General features: G+C 42.7%; 2 protein-coding genes across 8 annotated transcripts; both read left to right on the top strand.

Moving 5' to 3' along the window:
- The first annotated feature begins 3377 nt into the window (after window positions 1–3377).
- Window positions 3378–7953, top strand: LOC101771522. Of its 5 annotated transcripts, none has more exons than XM_012845572.3 (5): window positions 3678–4175; window positions 5440–5510; window positions 5630–5686; window positions 5828–5858; window positions 6311–7953. In XM_012845572.3, exons 1-5 carry the CDS (start codon window positions 3798–3800, stop codon window positions 6314–6316), a joined length of 543 nt encoding a protein of 180 aa, XP_012701026.1. In that variant the 5' UTR covers window positions 3678–3797; the 3' UTR covers window positions 6317–7953. The 5 variants fall into 5 exon arrangements, 2 of the variants coding, with proteins under 2 accessions (XP_012701026.1, XP_012700867.1); XM_012845413.2 differs by having other exon boundaries at window positions 3680–4175; window positions 5630–5721; XR_002676158.1 differs by lacking the exon at window positions 3678–4175 and adding an exon at window positions 4790–5224 and having other exon boundaries at window positions 5630–5858.
- A 1680-nt stretch (window positions 7954–9633) lies between these two features.
- Window positions 9634–16585, top strand: LOC101771126 (probable polyamine aminopropyl transferase). Of its 3 annotated transcripts, none has more exons than XM_022823694.1 (2): window positions 9634–10711; window positions 16004–16140. In XM_022823694.1, the coding sequence occupies exon 1, from the start codon at window positions 9744–9746 to the stop codon at window positions 10686–10688; it is 945 nt and encodes a 314-aa protein (XP_022679429.1). In that variant the 5' UTR covers window positions 9634–9743; the 3' UTR covers window positions 10689–10711; window positions 16004–16140. The 3 variants fall into 3 exon arrangements, 2 of the variants coding, with proteins under 2 accessions (XP_022679429.1, XP_004952461.1); XM_004952404.4 differs by having other exon boundaries at window positions 9634–10729; window positions 16004–16133; XR_001163184.2 differs by lacking the exon at window positions 9634–10711 and adding an exon at window positions 14822–15914 and having other exon boundaries at window positions 16004–16585.
- The last annotated feature ends 1974 nt before the right edge of the window (window positions 16586–18559 follow it).

Below are 18559 nucleotides of genomic sequence, written 5' to 3'. Positions count from 1 at the left end.
CGGTTCGCCCTAAATGATGTGGAGTATTAGTTCCTATCCAAAAATTTAATGCATAGTGTCAACTAATTTCGATTTTGTTAGTTTCTCCATAATCTTCTAAGAAAGGAAGGTATGTAGCTAAATAGTTTACATGATTGGAAACATCTGGAAAGTGGAATGGATGATATAGCCTGTATAGGAGACAACTCGTGGTAGACTGGTGCATTGCTCCTAGAACAACACAGAAAATATAACAAAAATTCTCCGGTATGCCTTTGGTCTTTTTTGGAACAACATCCCAAGATTCCAAAACCTTGCACTCTCCAATGCAACAATTTTGCACCTTTTGTACATAGGTGCGGCACGGCGAGCAAACAGCAAGGCCAAGCCTTATCCTTTCGGTCATGGATTCAGGGGTAAAATGGTCCACTCACATGGTAAAAGTTGGGAGAAATCAACAAAACAGATTAGAAAATGAAGAAAAGGGATTTTGGCGTGGGTGTCCCCTTTCATAATGGTAAACTGGCAAAACCCATTTTATGGGATGGCATTAAAGTGAAACCCACTTTGAAGATGGAAACATCGGAAGTAATGCATCCAGAAATTAAGCCATGGAGGAGAGGAGATCAAGTCAACCAGCTGCGGATCCAAACGAAGGATCTAGACCCTAAGCATTGTGCTATGGTGAGTTTTGATGTTTAATGACAACTCGAGGTGCGGGATTAATTATTTTCATGAATTGATTTGTTAGGTTATGTTCAGGTATGAAGCTAAGATAAGGGTTGATATCTCATAGGTTGAGGATCAACAAGTTGTGGTGGTGATTAATGATAACAAGATATTGTGTTGATGGACACTTATTGAAAAGGTGTGAGGAAATATGATCATTGTGAATTGATGGAGACCAAAAGCATGAGCGTGCTAAGTTTGTGATCAATGATGAAATGGTCTTGAATGGAAAGATCATTGAAGATACGGAGTACAGAGTGGATTAGTATGGCATGATGGTGAAAGGAAAGCAAGGCCAATTTGCAATGAACCATGCAAAGTGCAAGCAAGGAGTTTGGCGCCAAATGACCAAAGCAGTGGTGAAGGGCGAGTAAAGGCTTGGGGCCAATAGACCATGAGAGGAAGCTATGAGTGATCCGCATCAATCTTATGAAGAATGTAAGAATATAAGTAGTGAAAGCAAATGATATATGTGATGAAGCACATCACGTGGCTTGAAGAAATGAAAATGAAGGGCCATCATGTGTTGATGAGAGTCAAGTAATGTGGTGATATGAGGAGTTAGAAGATGGAAATCATGTGTTGACCGACATCAAGTATACTGGTGAGTGAAACGGGTGGAGTCTATATGTCGATGAACATCAACTGCCCTGAAGAAATCAGGGTGATGGACATAATATTCATATGAGTAACAAGCTAGACTCAAGTGGATTTGCGCAACTACAAGAGATTTGACCTTCTACGACGAATTTGTGGTGACGTTAGAGCTTTTTGTCATTACTATATTTCATTCTATGACATTTTCTGTTGGGCCGCACAACTTAATGACGAAAATGAAGTGTTCATTACAAAAAAAAGTAAAAATCATCATAAATAGACTAATGTCGTTCCATGATGAACAATAAATTGTCCAAGAAGCCAACTAACAAACATTACAAAATTGTTTTAAAAAACAGACGTCACAAAATTATGACAAATTGTTTGTCATAAATATTTCTTAGAATTTTTTAAAATGGTATTATCCCTCCTAGCAAGGTGGGCCCACTTAACCTCACTAAGTGGGTCCCAGGCTATTTTGGGATGCTCGGGACCCGGCTATTCTAGCCCGTAGTTTCCGAGTCCCTTAACACCATGTTTCTGAGTCCCTCGACACTATGTCTATGGCTAGAGGTTCACAATCCCAGGCCGTTAGGTTCATCCAAATAGGTCCAAGTCCGGGAATGCAGGATGGTACCGTTCCGGCTAGAGAGTCTTCGTTGTGGGCTGTGTCTCAAGACGGCGGCCACCGTCTGCAGCTCGAGTGGGTCCAGGTATACACATTCTGCAGAGTTAAAACTACACGTATAGCCGCGTCCGCGATCATGGACACCCCTACGTTCCGTTGCACTGGTTAGTGTTTTAGGATTTCTATCTCCCCCTCTTCTAAAACTTTAGGATGGGTTGAGAGCTACTGGTTCAGGATTAGGATCCGGCGTTGGCCATTGAGATGGGAAAGGTGGGAGCTTTCCCATCGACTCGCGAGGAGACATGAAGGTGAGATTGAGACAAAGCCCTAGATTGCTAGGGATAGCCACGGTGTTGTAATATAGTTGAGATGATGAAGATTTACTCTTTTTATTTGCTGCAGATGCATAGGAAACCCGAGCCAATACTCCTTGGTATTTTGTTATACTAGTATATAGGCCACCTTAAAGCTTGCCATATGTGGATGATGATGTGGACCTGTCCCACTTCCTTGGGACAGTTCGTGGGTTGCAGGTTTAGTCTTGGAGCTCGAGTTGATCCTGCTGGTTAAAGAGGTTGTGTTGCTTCGTTCAAGGATGCCTTGGATGAAGACCGAAGATGAACACTTGAAGCCTTAGCTACCGCTACGCAGGACTCTACTTGTCGTTTAGCCCAAGGGGCTTGTACTGTACTCGTACTCCAAGTTGTTTCAGATGTAAATATTCAATATTGTACTCTGATTTCGTTGTATGGAAATGATATTCTACTGAGATGAGTTATGTATGTGATATATACTGATCCAGGGATTATCACTAGGGTACAAGAATTGAGATTCTTGGAAATAAGAATCCGGTTCGTTTCACTGATGAAGTAGTTTTACAATGTAGTTGTACTGATGTAAGTGGTGCATTTCTTGTGCTGTGCAGAATTTGTCCTTCTTATCTGATATAACGTTCTGTCAGTTTTTATAATTAGCATTTAGTTTAAACTAGTACGTCTCGATACATAGCAAATATACTATGAACGTAAAAGAGTCAAAACGACCTATAATTTGGGATGGATGGAGTATATGAATTGGGCGGGCTAGAGCAAAGATTTGCGAGGGTTTTTTTTGTCCCGGTGCTCAATATTGCAGAGGTTGGATAGGAAGTGCGCGGGACTCTTGCAGATACGACAGAAAAAAAAACGCTTGCTGTTCTTGTGTTCGATTTCGTTATGACTCGGGTCGAGCGGTCACGTCACAAATGGGGAACGGAGGACCTGGATCCAGTGCAGTTGTTATTGCTACTGCGAGAATCAACATAACCAGTCCCTGCATCTGGACCATCAATGGTTAAGAATACACCCATTCTTTTTTCCACCTTTCATCCCAAACTTTGCCTGTTAGCCACCATTTCTTAGGAGAAACAGCACAGAACAGAGAAGAGAAGGCATAAATTTACTGGAAATTGATTGTTTAATTCTCTCTAAATTTACATTCACAAAAGAGCATATGCTAAGTTGAGATCCTTTAGTATATACCAAGGTTCTCTATTGCAATTCATATACACTAGCAGTCATGACTCAGTACACAGCCTGCAAACAAAAAATGATTTCTCAACAAAATTTAACATGTATACTTAACTTATACTTACACTAAAGGTTTGCTAAAATTGCTGACATCTCGAACAACATTTGATCTCTGAAGACTTAACTCTAAAAGAGAGGATTATCTCATTTATTAGCTTATATGAATCGAGGCGCCGTCGGCGCCAAACTAATTAGCCCATGTCAGTAAAAAAAAGTTTCACCGTTGATTTCCAGATTTACGGTGTTGATGATTGGTTCACGCTCTCACATATCCTAATTCATGCCCCTGATCTGTCATGGAGAAAAAAAGGAACTCCTCGAACCTTCTGGCTCCCTCGAGCCTCTTCCTCCCGTCGCCGCCAATCGCTCACCTCTCGTCCGCCCCGCCCCCATCGCTGCCTCCTCCAACTGCTCGCCTTCTTGCGGATCGCCTGCTCATCCCGGCCTCCTGTGCGCCGTCCTACCTGCCTCCCTCCCTCCCTACGATGCCTCGCCCGTCAGGCGGGCAACAGCGGGCGCACGCAGCGCAGCCCCGCACGGGCGCATGTTGGGGGCAGGCGGCACGCCCCGTGCCAGTACGAGAGGAGGGCGCACTGCGGCCGCGTCGCGCAGGTCCCTTAGGATTACGATGGTTCAGATGGTCTTCGTTCTTGCGAGCGGCCTCAACATTGCAGGTGAAGTATCTCCCAATACGCTGGCTCCTGTCTCCAGTACACTTCCCGCTTCCCCTCCCTTCACCCATGCGGATTGCAGCTACAGTCCTGATTCGTGGCTCAAATTGTTAGCTGGTTGTGCGGCAAGGCAATTTGTTGCCTGCAGATCCACCCCAATGTCAAGGTATTTTGATTTAGCATATTTGTTTGATCTTTATTTTTGGCAACTGGGTGACTAATGTTATCTACCTTTTAATAATTGGGTTTTGGTTCCATTACAGGTTGTAATCGAATCAAAAGGAAAATGATTCATCGCTAAAATTTGAGTAGGCTCCTAGTGTCTTATTTTTTCATGGCTGCGGATAGGTTTGTGCAATTTGCTTCAACAAGGCCCTTGAGGTGGTTCAGCCCTGTTCAGTCCTTGAGATTCTATTTGATATCATTGTTTCATTCATATCCACTCCCTCCGTCCATAAAAGGATGCAAGTTTAGGGGGCGTTTTCTTCCATTGTCTTATTTTTAGCACGTGTCACATCGAATGTTTAGATACTAATTAGGAGTATTAAACGTAGACTATTTACAAAACCCATTACATAAGACGAATCTAAACGGCGAGACGAATCTATTAAGCCTAATTAGTCCATGATTTGACAATGTGTTGCTACAGTAAATATTTGCTAATGATGGATTAATTAGGCTTAATTAGGCTTAATAGATTCGTCTCGCCGTTTAGATTCCACTTATGTATGTTCATGTGGGTCGCTGTTCCATTCAGAACAAATTGTGTCCAAAGTAGAATTCCACTACATACCGATAATCTTTTTTGTATAACATCGATGAAATTGCTGCAGAAATAACAGTGCTTCAATTATGATTCTTCCGGTCTCTCATCAACTTCTATTCTCATCTATAATTTCCATTGTCTGCCTGCTAAATTGGCGAATGATTACATACCTGAATGCATGTCCTTTCCCTAAGTGATCGAAAATACAGGTCACTACGTAGAAGCAGTGATCAGTGCATATTAGAGGAACTTTGGATCAATGGATGAGAACTACAAAGTGCACTCGGTTTGTTTTTCTCATCAGTCATCAGTCAATACCAATTTGTGTTCCAACATAGCTCTTGTAGTTCACATACAAAGTAGCTGTTGAGAGCTGTGTTTTGGACTTTTGGTTGCGCTGCAGACTGTAATTCAGCTCTTGCAGCATGACGTTTGTGGATGTGCAGAAAAGGGGAAATGATTTATAGCTAAATTTCGAGCTGAGCTGTTGATATTGCACAGGTGGGATGTTGGTGTTCCAGAGCTGAGCTCTTTGGATGGTTCATCAGGACGGTTGGATGTTCACCAAGCAGGTAAAAATCTATTTCCAGTTGTCTATTGAGATATCTAGCACAGAGTTGGAATGAATGGAACTCAAAAGGTTGTTTTTGTTGTTTGTTATATCATCATGATAATGATGATGTCTTGACAGAAAGATTGGAAGAGATGGTGGAGAATGCCTTGGCAAGTTGATTAGGCCTTGCCAAATGTACTCAAAACTCTGGTTGCCCATACCTCTTGATGGTTTCAGTTTTGTTCCAGTGTTCACTTGATTCATTCAAGATATCAAGTAATGATATAAAGATCCTATTAATTACCAACAGTGATAATGATTTAATTGACATTTCAGGAAAGTTCAGCTTCGTGGCTCGCCATGTCTGGTGAGTAGCTCTTGCAATACCCAGGATCTAATTGTTCAGATTGAATATGTTTCTTTAGTTGAAAACCTGCTCTTCCCTTTACTTGAATGTTAAACTGCAACTTAAACTATAGCTAACTTTATAAGGCTTGTTGCATATAAAGAAAATAATGGGAAATTTAGCTTGTCAAGGACTAGCATTTTAAAAGAAATGAAGGGCCTATACATTGGAGAATGGTGGCACAATGGCCCATTTATTTATTTTGTTCGCTATGGTCCTAATTTGGCTGCTATTACTTGCCTACTATGTGTATACACATTTCTAAAGAGACTGGTTGGAGAACTTACGATGAAATATATACGTTAGTCCCATCAACTTTTGTATGTTAATCATGGATATAAAAAATGTGGTAGGCACAAAATTCACCCCTTAAATTGCCTTACAAATTTTCATGAAGGTTTTGTTGCCTGCAGATTTGATCCATTGGTTCCCTGCATATTTTCTTCTCTGAATGAGCTCAAACGTGTCTCTGCAAAATGCAAAGTTTTTTTTTTCTGAAGCAGTAGTGTCAGACTGCAGCATTTCAGTCCAGTTTGGCGTAGCAAATTACAGAAGGTATGTGGAAAAGGGAAGGTAAAATATGAAACGTCTATTCTGGAGAATTATCATTATCGTCATCAGCTAGGTGATTTTTTTTCTTCAAATCATAGCTCAATCTCATATTTGGATAGCTGCATAGATCAGACCATTATCCCTGTTAGATGTATTTGGTATTTTACCTTTTTCTATTAGGGGGTTTTGTGTATATTTCCCCCTCCTTGTACATGTATATATATGGGCCTAGTGCCCCTGTTATGAATACAAGTGCTATTCCTAACATGGTACAAAGTCAAACTAGGGTTAGGTTTCTTCTCAATCTGCCCTAGGGTTTTTTTTCCAACGCACGTTGTACTTGCGTGCTCTTCTCACCCGCCAGATCTGTCGCTTCTCCACTCGCCGCCTCTGCTGCTCGTCCCTCGTCTCTGGTCTGGAAACCGCCGGATCCGCCACTCGTCTCCCCGGTGCCGCGCTTGGGACTCGTCGCCTGCCTGCGCCACACCTACGGCCACCACTCGTCCGACTCTCCACCCGCCCGATTTGCCGCCCGCTCGTCGTTGCCGCCCGCTTGTCGCTGCTGCCCCTAGCCCCGTCGCTTGCTCATCATCGCTGCCAGCCCCTGCTGCCTGCTCGCCGCCGCTGGCCGCTCGTCGCCGCCGCCGGCCGCCAATCCCTAACAATCCCTACATTGTTTCTTCAGAGAAAGCAACAAAATCCTATAATCTGAAGTATTATATTAGTTTGCATCTTGGTGTTATCCTTCTCAAGGAAACTATGAAATCCTATAATCTGAAGCATTATTTCACTTTGCATCCATGGCCTTATCCTTCCCAAGTTAACTTCAAATCTTATACTATGAAATACTTTCCATCTGCATCTTGGTCTTAATACTTCTAAAAGTAGCCCAGTACTATAGAGCTTGTCTTCCTCTTACGTAGTCTGAACTCTGAAATTTTCAGTTATTGTGCTTCTCACTTAATTAACTTATTAAGTATGAGGAGTACGAGAGTAATTTGGTAGAATAGGGTAAGCTCTCATTACAATAGAATACGGGTAATGATATCTCTAGCTCTGAAGAAAATGAAAAGACTGAAACTCTCATTCCACATGCCTTTTTTTTCAAGCTGCTATATATTGCGTACCATCATGCTAGCAGTTCTATGAGAACAAGATATAGATGTAGGTAGCTTGTATATATCTTGTCTAAATAAATTGGTATTTGTCTCTGAACTTTGTATGTGCAGTATAAAATCTTGCAGACAATTGGTTTGATATGATTGTACAAGATCACCATGTACAGGAATCTACATTTACAAACAAAGTTATCTGAGATGGTTCCTTCCATTGTAAATACTATTGTCGTATCGTTCTCTTCTTTTGTGGTTCTTTTGAATTATGGCTTTGTGATAGTAACACATAGTGCTACATCCGACAATAGCCCCTCTCCGAGGTTCACTACTACCTGCATTTTCGGTAGAAGTGTAAAAGCATTACATGGAGGATTGATGTTTTTTTTTCATTCCGGAGTAACTATTTAAAAGGTCTAATTTAAAGTGGCACTTATAAGCTTCTAAGATATGCCTCGGTAGCTCTCTCCCTCTCTGCCCAACATCAGAAGTTTCGTTGTATAGGTTCTTTTGGTGGTTCTAGCAACGGTCAGATTACCTACATCATAAAAGTTGGCAACTCTACGCGCGCAGGGGCGCGCGCCAAACACTAGTATTAGTATTGTACTTGCACAGAATGAAGCTTTTTAAGCACAAACCTTGCATGAAATAATTCCCCGAGCACGTGAGGAGCATCATCCATGGCGCCATTGCCTGCAGCTGCTCTAGCACTTGCCGGCACACTGTGCGCCACGGGAGAACACACAGGGGCGCGGGAGAGCTGCGCAGCTCCAGCCTTCGTCGTCGCGTGCATCTTGCTCGGCAGCGGCGTGGACGCCGCGGTGCATCCATGAGCGATGGGGGTGCCTCCACCGGTCGCGTGAAGATGTTCCATGGCGCGGCAGATCGCCCGCCCCCCTCGCAGACGCTCCTCACTCTTGGCAAAGAAGAAAATGGCGCCTAAGGTATGCTCGGTTCCAGAGCGAGCTTGCTTTGCCTTGCTTGCGTGGGCAAAGCTTGCCTTGCCCGAGCAGGCGAGCCAGACTCGCTCTCCCCTAAAAGCACGCAAGCCCCGAGGTGAGCTAGCGTCGGATCCAAACACTTGATTGATGCACCTTGATTTCTGGGTGAGCAAAAGGCGAGGTGAGCGCTTGCTAGGGATCCAAACTGGCCTGTTCGCTTCAGCTTATTCAACCGGCTTATCAGTTATCAAACAGTGTTTTTCTCTCACAACAAATCAGCCGTTTCAGCTTTTCAGCCGGCTTATAAGCTGAAGCGAACAGATCAAGTCTCTACCTTTTCCCTCCAACAAGCACAAAGATTGTGCCTATCATGTTTGGCTCTTTGATTCGTTCTGAACGCCTAGGATGATGTGACTGCCAAAGTTGCAATCTCTAAAGAGGCTGCCCTGGATCTAGGTCCAGGAAGGGACGTGGGGCGAAGGGAGCTTGTGGATCGGGGAAATGGTGGGCCCACCTGTCATAAAAAGAAAGGTACTAAACTCAATTTAACCTTAGAATGTGTCTAAATTTTACTGATGGGAGAGATACAGGAGGGGTGGCCTTGCTCTTGCTCCATTAGAAATCGAAACACTTACGAATCTCGTATCAAAATACAACTCTAGATTCGTAATCAAAATACAACTCTAACTCGGTTTACACAGGTAAAACCATTCGGACTGACCTAATAAACCGATCATACCAGTTTTCTTAGGTACAAATCTTCGTGAAGTTATAACTCTCTCATCCGAATGCTCTGCAATGGCTTTTGCAATCTTCAGGTCCCTTCAAGGACCGGTTCTTCAAGGACCGGTTCTTGTCTATTATCTCTGTCCCAAATTGTACATCATTTTAGTTTTTCTAAATGCATATCTTTTGCTATGCATTTACATATAAGTTATGTCTAAATACGTAGCTAAATATATGTATCAATAAAAACTAAAATGACCTACAATTTGAAATGAGGGAGTACTTGAATTCGAAAACTTCAATTCCCTTTTCGTGGATACGCACAGACGTGCCATCTTGAATGTATACTTGCAATGAAATAGTGGCTAAATTGTCTAAAAATACATAGAAAAGTAGAAAACCCTACACATGCTCATAAAAAATCCTATACGTGCTCGTCAAAACACTGAAAAATCTTGAGGAGAACATATATCTGGATAAAGAGGAAATCGAAAGCAAGAAGAAACAAAGTCGCCATGACGACGATGGTGCTGCCGGTGCCAAATCCACTCCGAAGCAGCCCAATCCTCCGTCCCCGCTGCACCACCACCGCTGGCTCCGCTGCCGCCGCAGCAAGAACCCCCAGTATCCAACCCCTCCCCGACGAGCTCCAGCTCGTCGCGGAGGTCCGCTCCCCGCACAACCACATCCGCGTCGCCGACGTCTCCCCGCGTGCCGCGGGCCACCCCCTGGCCGGCGCCCGCCTCCTCCTCCTCGACGGCCCCGGCAACATCCACTCCCTCTCTTTCCCTCGCCGCGCCCACCACTGCCCGCTCACAGCCACCTACTTCGACGCTTTCACCACGCTCCCACCACTCCTCCCGCGCCCCTCCCTCGCCGTCCTCGGCTTCGGCGCCGGCTCCGCGGCCCGGGCGCTCCTCCACTTCTACCCGGACCTCTCCGTGCATGGCTGGGAGCTCGACTCCGCCGTCCTCGCCGTCGCCCGCGACTTCTTCGGCCTCGCCGAGCTCGAGAAGGACCACGCGGCGCGCTTGTTCGTACACGTCGGTGACGCGCTCGAGGCCGAGGCGCCGCCCGGCGGGTTTGGCGGCGCCTTGGTGGACCTGTTCGCCAACGGGAGCGTGCTGCCGGAGCTCCAGGAAGTGGACACATGGCAACGGCTGAGCGGGATGGTGGCGCCGGAAGGGAGGATGATGGTGAACTGCGGCGGTGGGTGCGTGGAGGCGGAGGAGGAGGGGAGGGACGGCGAGGCGGTTAAGGACGCCACCTTGCGAGCCATGGCCACGGCGTTCGGGAAGGAGATGGTGTCGGTGTTGGACGTAGATGACAGCTGGGTGGCGATGACGGGGCCACCCGTGACGGCGCCTGAGAAGGCGGCGGCGTGGAAGGCGCGGCTACCTTCAGAACTGCGGCATTTTGTTGATGTGTGGAAGCCGTATAATAAGAAATGTGGCGAATAAACTAACTGGACTCGGCATTAGTGGTTAGTTTCACTATTTCAGTAAGTGAGCACGCATCTGAATTATACTTTGTGTCAGTCAATTTTATTGAATCGAGCACCACAGACCTTATGGTTGATTTTAAGGATTCTTACTTCGCTTGTTTGTGAATTATAGTTTTCATTTACCAGCAAGTCAAAAGGTTGAACTTATAGGCAACCAATTGAAACCATACTAAAAAAATGAAAAAAAATACTAATAGGTTCCTGGAGAACTGATACTGCTCAGTAGGCTTTTGAATGCCATTTCAGTGAGTTATGTATTCTGAGTTGAAAAAAAGTCAAGAGGCAGATTAGCAACAAAGGGTAAACATTGTCAAAGCAGGGATTGAGATCCTCACAGGGGGGTGGATGGAGAATCTGATTCCCATGTGTTATTTCTTTTGAACGGTGTAAATTACTATTTTACTTATGCCATTTGCATAAAAGGTTTTCTTCAACAAAGTGTAAAGGTTAAACTTAGGCTAATTGGTGGTCAGTTGAAAGTTCAATCATAAGGTCCTACTCAATTGTACTATTATGTGGGCTTTAGACGATTTTCCAGGGATTGTTTCTGAAGTGATGTTTCCAAAGGTAAAAAATCAAATCAGTAACAAGTGATGTTTTCAACTGGTACCATATAGCTTTAAAAAGATGAAAGGTACCATTTACCTTTAACATTTAAAAATGAATCATCTTTCTTTAGTATGTGGAGCTGAACTCCTCCAATTAAAGTAGAAATGCAGATGATTAGTATAATAAACTCACCTTTCCCAGTCTTTTATGCTTCTAGATCTTTTTATATTTCTATTTCTATTTCTGTTTCTTTAAATGGTTGATACTACTGTTCTATGCAGTACAAACATTCAGTTTTTTATGTCACTGGCTAAAGCATAAACCATCACGTTTATTATTGTTTGGTTATCAAAAAGAAAATTTTGTCTTTCTCTGGTTTTTGAAGAGCTCTGTTCTATGGTGCACTAACATTCAGATTTTGTTGCCAGTCAATAAAGCATAATTTGCTGCATTTCTATCTTGTACAATTGTTTGAAAGAAAACTCCGCCTATGTTGTCTCAACATAGCAGGTCCCAAACCCCGGTAAAGGAGGAGGGTTGTGATAGGCTTGGCGAGCCAACGTTAAACCTAGCCATTCTAATGGGGTTAATGAAACCTAAGAGAAATCCGTTGGGGCATAACCTTCTTAGTGACGCTCCATATCGGAACCCGGGTATGGTGTTAAATGAGCAAGGGCCGGGTCGTCTCCACCGTGGTGACGCGCCGTGTCGCGATCTGGGCATGGTGTCAAGTGAGCAAGGATCGGATCGTCATTTCCTTAGTGGCGCGCTACATCAGCGTCTGGGTGTAGTGAAAAATAAGCAAGGGTCTTCACATCTCTCTCGACGGGTACGAAGGGCAAGGAAGCTAGTCGAACCAACTAGGATTCGTGTAGGTAGTTGGAATGTAGGGTCTCTTACAGGTAAGTTAAAAGAGTTAGTTGAACTAGCGACTAGGAGGCATGTAAATATCTTATGTGTTCAAGAGACTAAATGGAAGGGTCAGAAGACGAAGGTAGATAATACTGGTTTCAAGCTTTGGTACATAGGGACAACTGCAAATAGAAATGGATTGGGAGTTTTGATTGACAAGAGTCTCAAGGATGGAGGGTGGACGTGAGAAGGCAACGGTATAGGATTATCCAAGTTAGGCTTGCCGTTGGAGATATGGTCCAAACGTAATTAGTGCGTATGCCCCCCAAGTAGGCCACGATGAGAGTACTAAGAGGCTTTTCTGAGAAGATTTAGATAGCCTAGTTAGAACTGTACCTACTAGCGAGAAACTTTTCATAGGAGATCTTAATGGGCATGTAGGTACAACAAGTGCAGGCTTCAAGCCAGTTCATGGAGGTTTTGGGTATGGTAGTAGCAATCAGGAGGGAGAGGAAGTCTTGGACTTTGCAGTAGCTTGATGATAGCAAACACTTTCTTTAGGAAGAGATGGTCCCATTTAGTGACTTTTAGTAGTGGCCAACACTATAGCCAGATTGACTTTATCCTCACAAGAAGAGAGGATAAACGAGCATGCTTGGATTGCAAGATGATACCAGGGGAATATGTTATTTCTCAACATAAGCTTGTGGTGGTGGACTTTCGTTTTCATATGCGCGCACGCAGGGATAAACAAGCCAAGATTGCAAGAACAAAGTGGTGGAAACTGAAAGAGGAGACGTCAGAGGTTTTCAAGGAAAGAGTAAACAAAGAGGGCCCTTGCAAGAAAGGAGAGGATGCAAACAACATGTGGGAGAAGATGGCAAACTGCATTCGGAAGGTAGCCTCGGAAGTGCTTGGAGTGACCAAGGGGGGTAGAGGCGTAGATAAAGATACTTGGTGGTGGAATGAGGAACTCCAAAGGACTATTAAGGAGAAGAAAGAATGCTATAGGCGTTTGTTCCATGACAAGAGTATGAACAACATAGAGAAGTACAAGGAGGCAAAGAAGATCACAAAACGAGATGTAAGTGTGGCAAAGGGTAGGGCGTATGAGGATCTTTACCAACGATTAGGTACGAAGGAAGGAGAGAAGGACATCTATAGGATAGCTAAGGTTCGTGAGAGAAAGACGAGGGACTTCAACCAAATTAAGTGCATTAAGGATGAAATGGAGAACATCTTGGTAAAGGAGGATGAGATCAAACATAGATGGCAAGAGTATTTTGACAAATTGTTCAATGGTGAGAATGAGAACACAACCTTGCAGTTGGATGACTCTTTTGATGACACCAACAGGCAATTTGTGCGGAAGATCCAAGAATCTGAGATCAGAGAGGTATTGAAAAGGATGAAAAGTGGTAAGGTGATGGATCCGGATGTTATCCCAATTAAGGTGTGGAGATGCCTCGGGGATATAGCCATAGTATGGCTAACCAAGTTGTTCAACCATATTTTTCGGTCGGACAAGATGCCGGAAGAGTGGAGGAGAAGTATGCTGGTTACAATATACAAGAATAAGGGAGATATTCAAAGTTGTACTAATTACCGAGGAATTAAGTTGATGAGCCATACTATGAGGCTATGGGAAAGAGTTATCGAGCATCGTTTGAGAAGGATAACACGGGTCTCTATGAACCAATTTGGTTTCATGCCTGGAAGGTCAACCATGGAAGATATTTTCTTAATAAGATAAGTTATGGAGCGGTATAGGGAGAAGAAGGACCTACACATGGTTTTCATTGACTTGGAGAAGGCGCATGACAAAGTACCAAGGAAAGTACGTTGGACTTATTAAGGACATGCACAACAATGTTGTAACTAGAGTCCGAACAAGTGATGGTGACACAGATGACTTTCCGATTAGAATAGGATTGCATCAAGGGTCTGCTTTGAGCCCTTATCTATTTGCCTTGGTGATGGATGAGGTAACAAGGGACATTCAAGGGGATATCCCTTGGTGTATGCTATTCGCGGATAATGTAGTGCTAGTTGATGAAAGTTGAGCGGGAGTAAATAGGAAACTGGAGTTATGGCGGGAGACCCTAGAGTCAAAAGGTTTTAGACTCAGCAGAACTAAGACTGAATATATGAGATGTGACTTTGGCACCACTACACATGAGGAGAGAGATGTCAATTTGGAAAGCTAAGCAGTGCCCAGGAAGGATACATTTCGATATTTAGGATCAATGCTACAATGAGATGGGGATATTGATGAGGATGTTAGTCATAGAATCAAAGCGGGGTGGATGAAGTGGCGCCAGGCATCAGGAATTTTATATGACAAGAGGGTACCATTGAAGCTAAAAGGCGGACGACGATTAGACCTGCAATGTTGTATGGTGCAGAATGTTAGTCTACAAAAAGACGACATGCATAACAGATAAGTGTTATGAAAATGCATACGTTGGGTTGGATTTGTGGTCATACGAGAAGGGATCGAGTCTAGAACGAGGATATACGTGATAGGTTAGGAGTAGCACTAATTGAAGAAAAGCTTATCCAACACTAACTGAGATGGTTTGGACATGTCCAACGAAGGCCTCCGGAGGCACCGGTGCGTAGTGGAACCCTAAGGCGTGATAGTAATTTGAAGAGAGGCAGAGGAAGACCGAAATTGACATGGGAAGAGGCAATAAGGAGATTTGAAGGGACGGAACATACCCAAAGATTTAGCTCTGGATAATAGTGTTTGGAAAACAGCTATTCATGTGCCCGAACCCTGATTTGTGGTTCTTGTTGGGTTTCAACTCTAATCTACCCAACTTACTTGGAACTAAAGGCTATGTTGTTGTTGTAAAATTATTTGAAAGAAAAAAGATTTGTCCTACTTGCTCTGGGATTTCGAGAGAGTTGGCCCAATAACTCTCAGGAAAATAATTAGTTGAATCCAGTTTTATCTTTTATAAGTTTGATTCACTACTTTTTTTATTCTGTAAAACGTCTCAGTAAGTGAATGGTCTACCTGCTTTATAGACTTTGAGTGCTCCCACAACAGGTAGTAATGGGGTATTTAGGGACTGATAGTCTGCCGTCTACTTAGTTACAGCAGTAATGAACTTTACAGAATGGCTCGGCTCTTCATCATCCTTAGGCTCAATAAAGAAAAGACTAACTGCAATGCAAAGTATCACATAAGGGTTAAAAATAAAAGCTTATGCAAATTTAAAAGTTTGCAGCTTAGTATTCCCTACAAAATGCACTCAAATGCATTCAGCCATAGCAGGTTGACTTTTGCATATTCCCTGTGCTGTTTGTTGTTTCTTTTCATTTGTTTTTTGCAAACAAAGGCAAAGGTATACTTTTCTCGTCATCTTTTCCTTTACTCCACTTTGAGCCTCACTTTGGCTCCTGCTCACGTGCGCCATCATCAGCGAGCATATTTTCCCTCCCTCCCCTCTCAAATTAAGGCACTTTTATCTTTCCCCTGCATCTTGTTAATTTTTATCCTATGCTGTTCTGGAAAGAAGATTAGTTTTGTGCTAATGAACAGAAAGAGCTCCTCACTTTTCATTTGCTGTGCAACTTCCTTTGATTCCTTGATCTGATGCTCTGTCGTTCCTTCACTGGCCCTTCATTAGCATTTCTTTTCCTCCTCTTTTCTGCTCCTTTGCAAAGATCTTTTATGTTCCCTTTGTTGGGCTGCTTATAAGTACGCGCATTCTGCTGTCAATCTGTCATATCCGCTGGTGTCCAAAGCAACGAGGCTCCAACTAGCTAGCTGGTAGGATGAAGAAGTCTTCTTCGATCTCTGCTTCATCTTTGTTCATCACCTCTGAGTTAACAATCTCGGTTTCTGTCTCGTTATTCCAGGTTAAATTGAGTTCGGCATGGGTTTCCAAAGGAAGAATCTGGGCAAGAGAACCATCCAGGTGCCTGAAGAAGCAGAAGTAATTCCGCAGCTGGTGGAGCTGCGGTCGCTGAAGCTGAAGCGATCTCGTGGGGTTATGGATGACGAAGGTTATAGACAGCTTTCACCGACGGCAAACGGGGTGGGAACTGAACGCATCCTGGACTGCCCACCGGCGCCGAAGAAGCCGAGGCTCGTGCTGGGATGTAGCCTTGATGGGTTCAAGGTGCTGCGCGTGATGGACTTGCGTTGCTTCCTGCGCTGAGCCAGTGCGCTGAACCTCTGGTTTTAAGGGTTCTGCATAGGTGGAGCTAGTCTGCTCGTGTTGTTAGGATCTGTTTGGGGTAGCTGGAGGTTTTCCAAAAACAGCTGATCCGAGAACCTAGCATGTTTGGCCACCTAGCTTCTGGATAGCTGACTGTTGAGCTGAAGAGTGGAATGTTTGAAATAGTATAACCGTATAATGAATGCCTTTTTATTTGTAAAATTGTAATGATCTGTCCCGAAGAGCTTGGTTAATACTATTTTATTTGTTTTATTTGATATTTTAATACTTGATGTTAGTGTTTCTTCGTAGCGGGCCTGATCCAATCCTCATCTATCAGGGGCGGACCTGTGGTCAGGGCCACCTGAGCTGCGGCCTGAATCTTGGTCAATTAATCTCCACTGGCACACCTTAGTTTTGGTCCAAAAATTAGAGGCCAGTTTACCGATTAGGCCAAAACAATCATATCCCACTCGTTCCTCGTCTTATCCCCAATGGCTACGGCTTGTAAGGAAAAATAAATCTGTAGGCCATAATGATTTTGATGATTAATGATAATATAGTTATTTGAACTAATGTGTTTGTAAGATATACATTTGTAGGTGTTTTATATAGGTCCCAAGGATTATTCCAAAGCCATCAAAATGAGAAGAAAAAGATAGATTTAGAAAAATTCTATGGCATCCAAATAACAGTAAAAAATCTAAGGCTTACGAATGATGGTATTGAAGCCAAGATAAAGATAAGTGAAAACTTGAAGCGAATTTTACTGGAATTGTGCACCGACGCAATTCACCGATTCATTCGGTGATGACTTTCAAAATCATCGAATCAGTCGGTCACTTTAAGGAGCAGTAACAGGGCCAAGGCACTGTGGTCATCAAATTAGTCGGCGTGAAGAAGTTCAAGCTACCAAATCAGTCGCTGAAGAAGATTGCCTCGCAACTAGACTGGCTGCTGGATCGGAGTGAGCTGACGAGGCACACGAGCCGGAGCAGGTCAGGCCCACGGGCTTGCCCTGGATGGATAGGACAGTTTTCCTTTTTTAGAAATAATTTACCATGTAAGAAAATCCAGATAACTCTAGATAATTCATTTAAACCACGAACAATACTCTGAAAATTCTAAAACTTCTAGGAAAATTTCTAGAGATAGAATGGGACATGAGGAATCAAAATAAAATATTCAGAGCTTGTGAAAAAGAATCTAGAACCTTCTAATAAATAGATTTTGCTCTAGGAAAATGAGAATAAATTCCGGATAAATCCAGAAAATTCTCAAAAAACCTAATAGTCGCATAAATGCATTTTTAAACCTTTTCCGCACTCAAGAAAAAAGAAATGAAACCAACATGAATGCAATTATGCAACACATATAAACCTATAGCTCATTAAGTTAATTTAGAAAAAGATTTTATCGCCTAATAATTTCAAAGAAACCTTAAAACCTTAAATAAACTCAAATAAATTCTAGAAAATTCTAATAAATTTTATTAAATTGCAAATAGTGAAATTTAGGGTGTTACATATCTCCTTTTTCCTTAGAAGTTTGTCACGAATTCAGTATTTATATGCTAGCTCAGCATTTTCCAAGAAAACTAATGTTTCCACCAACATTTATGATCTACTAGTTTCATCATTTTGCTAACTTACTGAATCCATCAATATTTTAATAATTCAAGTTCACTGCAAATGATTGTTACTAAATATTTCAGCATTTAAATTTCCATTCAACAGTTTTGTAAACATATTTCAACCTTAAAAATGTGTTGAATTAACATTTTATAGATTTATATTCAACAACTTCTTCAATACAATTCAAATGGTTCTCAATATGATGTACTCAATATTTCCGGTTGCTCTATCTAAAAATTCTGTACATGTGGTTCAACATTTATATAATCTAAAGACAATGTTACAAAATAATACGATAACATCTAAGTTATTGCATTTGCACATTAATTATTGTGTGAACAAATACTTGTTTTCCATATTTTGTTAACTAAGTATTCTGGTTATCATCTTATTTTAACACTTCACAGGTGCAATATTTCACAAGAAGATAGTAAGATTGTTGGAGGATTTCTATTTTCGTTGTAAAATCTCCTTAGAACACCAGCCTTCTTTTTAGAACCTTTCATGTAGGCTTAGATTTTGTGAGCTATAAGTTTATGTTATATCCGAATGATGCTGCATATATTCACATCGTCCTAGAATTTTAGCATGTGGATGGTTCCATATTTATTTGTAACTCC

Source organism: Setaria italica, chromosome I, assembly GCF_000263155.2.
Source record: "Setaria italica strain Yugu1 chromosome I, Setaria_italica_v2.0, whole genome shotgun sequence".
Classification (NCBI taxonomy): domain Eukaryota; kingdom Viridiplantae; phylum Streptophyta; class Magnoliopsida; order Poales; family Poaceae; genus Setaria; species Setaria italica.
The sequence above is the reverse complement of the archived record's forward strand: the minus strand, read 5'-3'. Positions and strand labels throughout refer to the sequence as shown.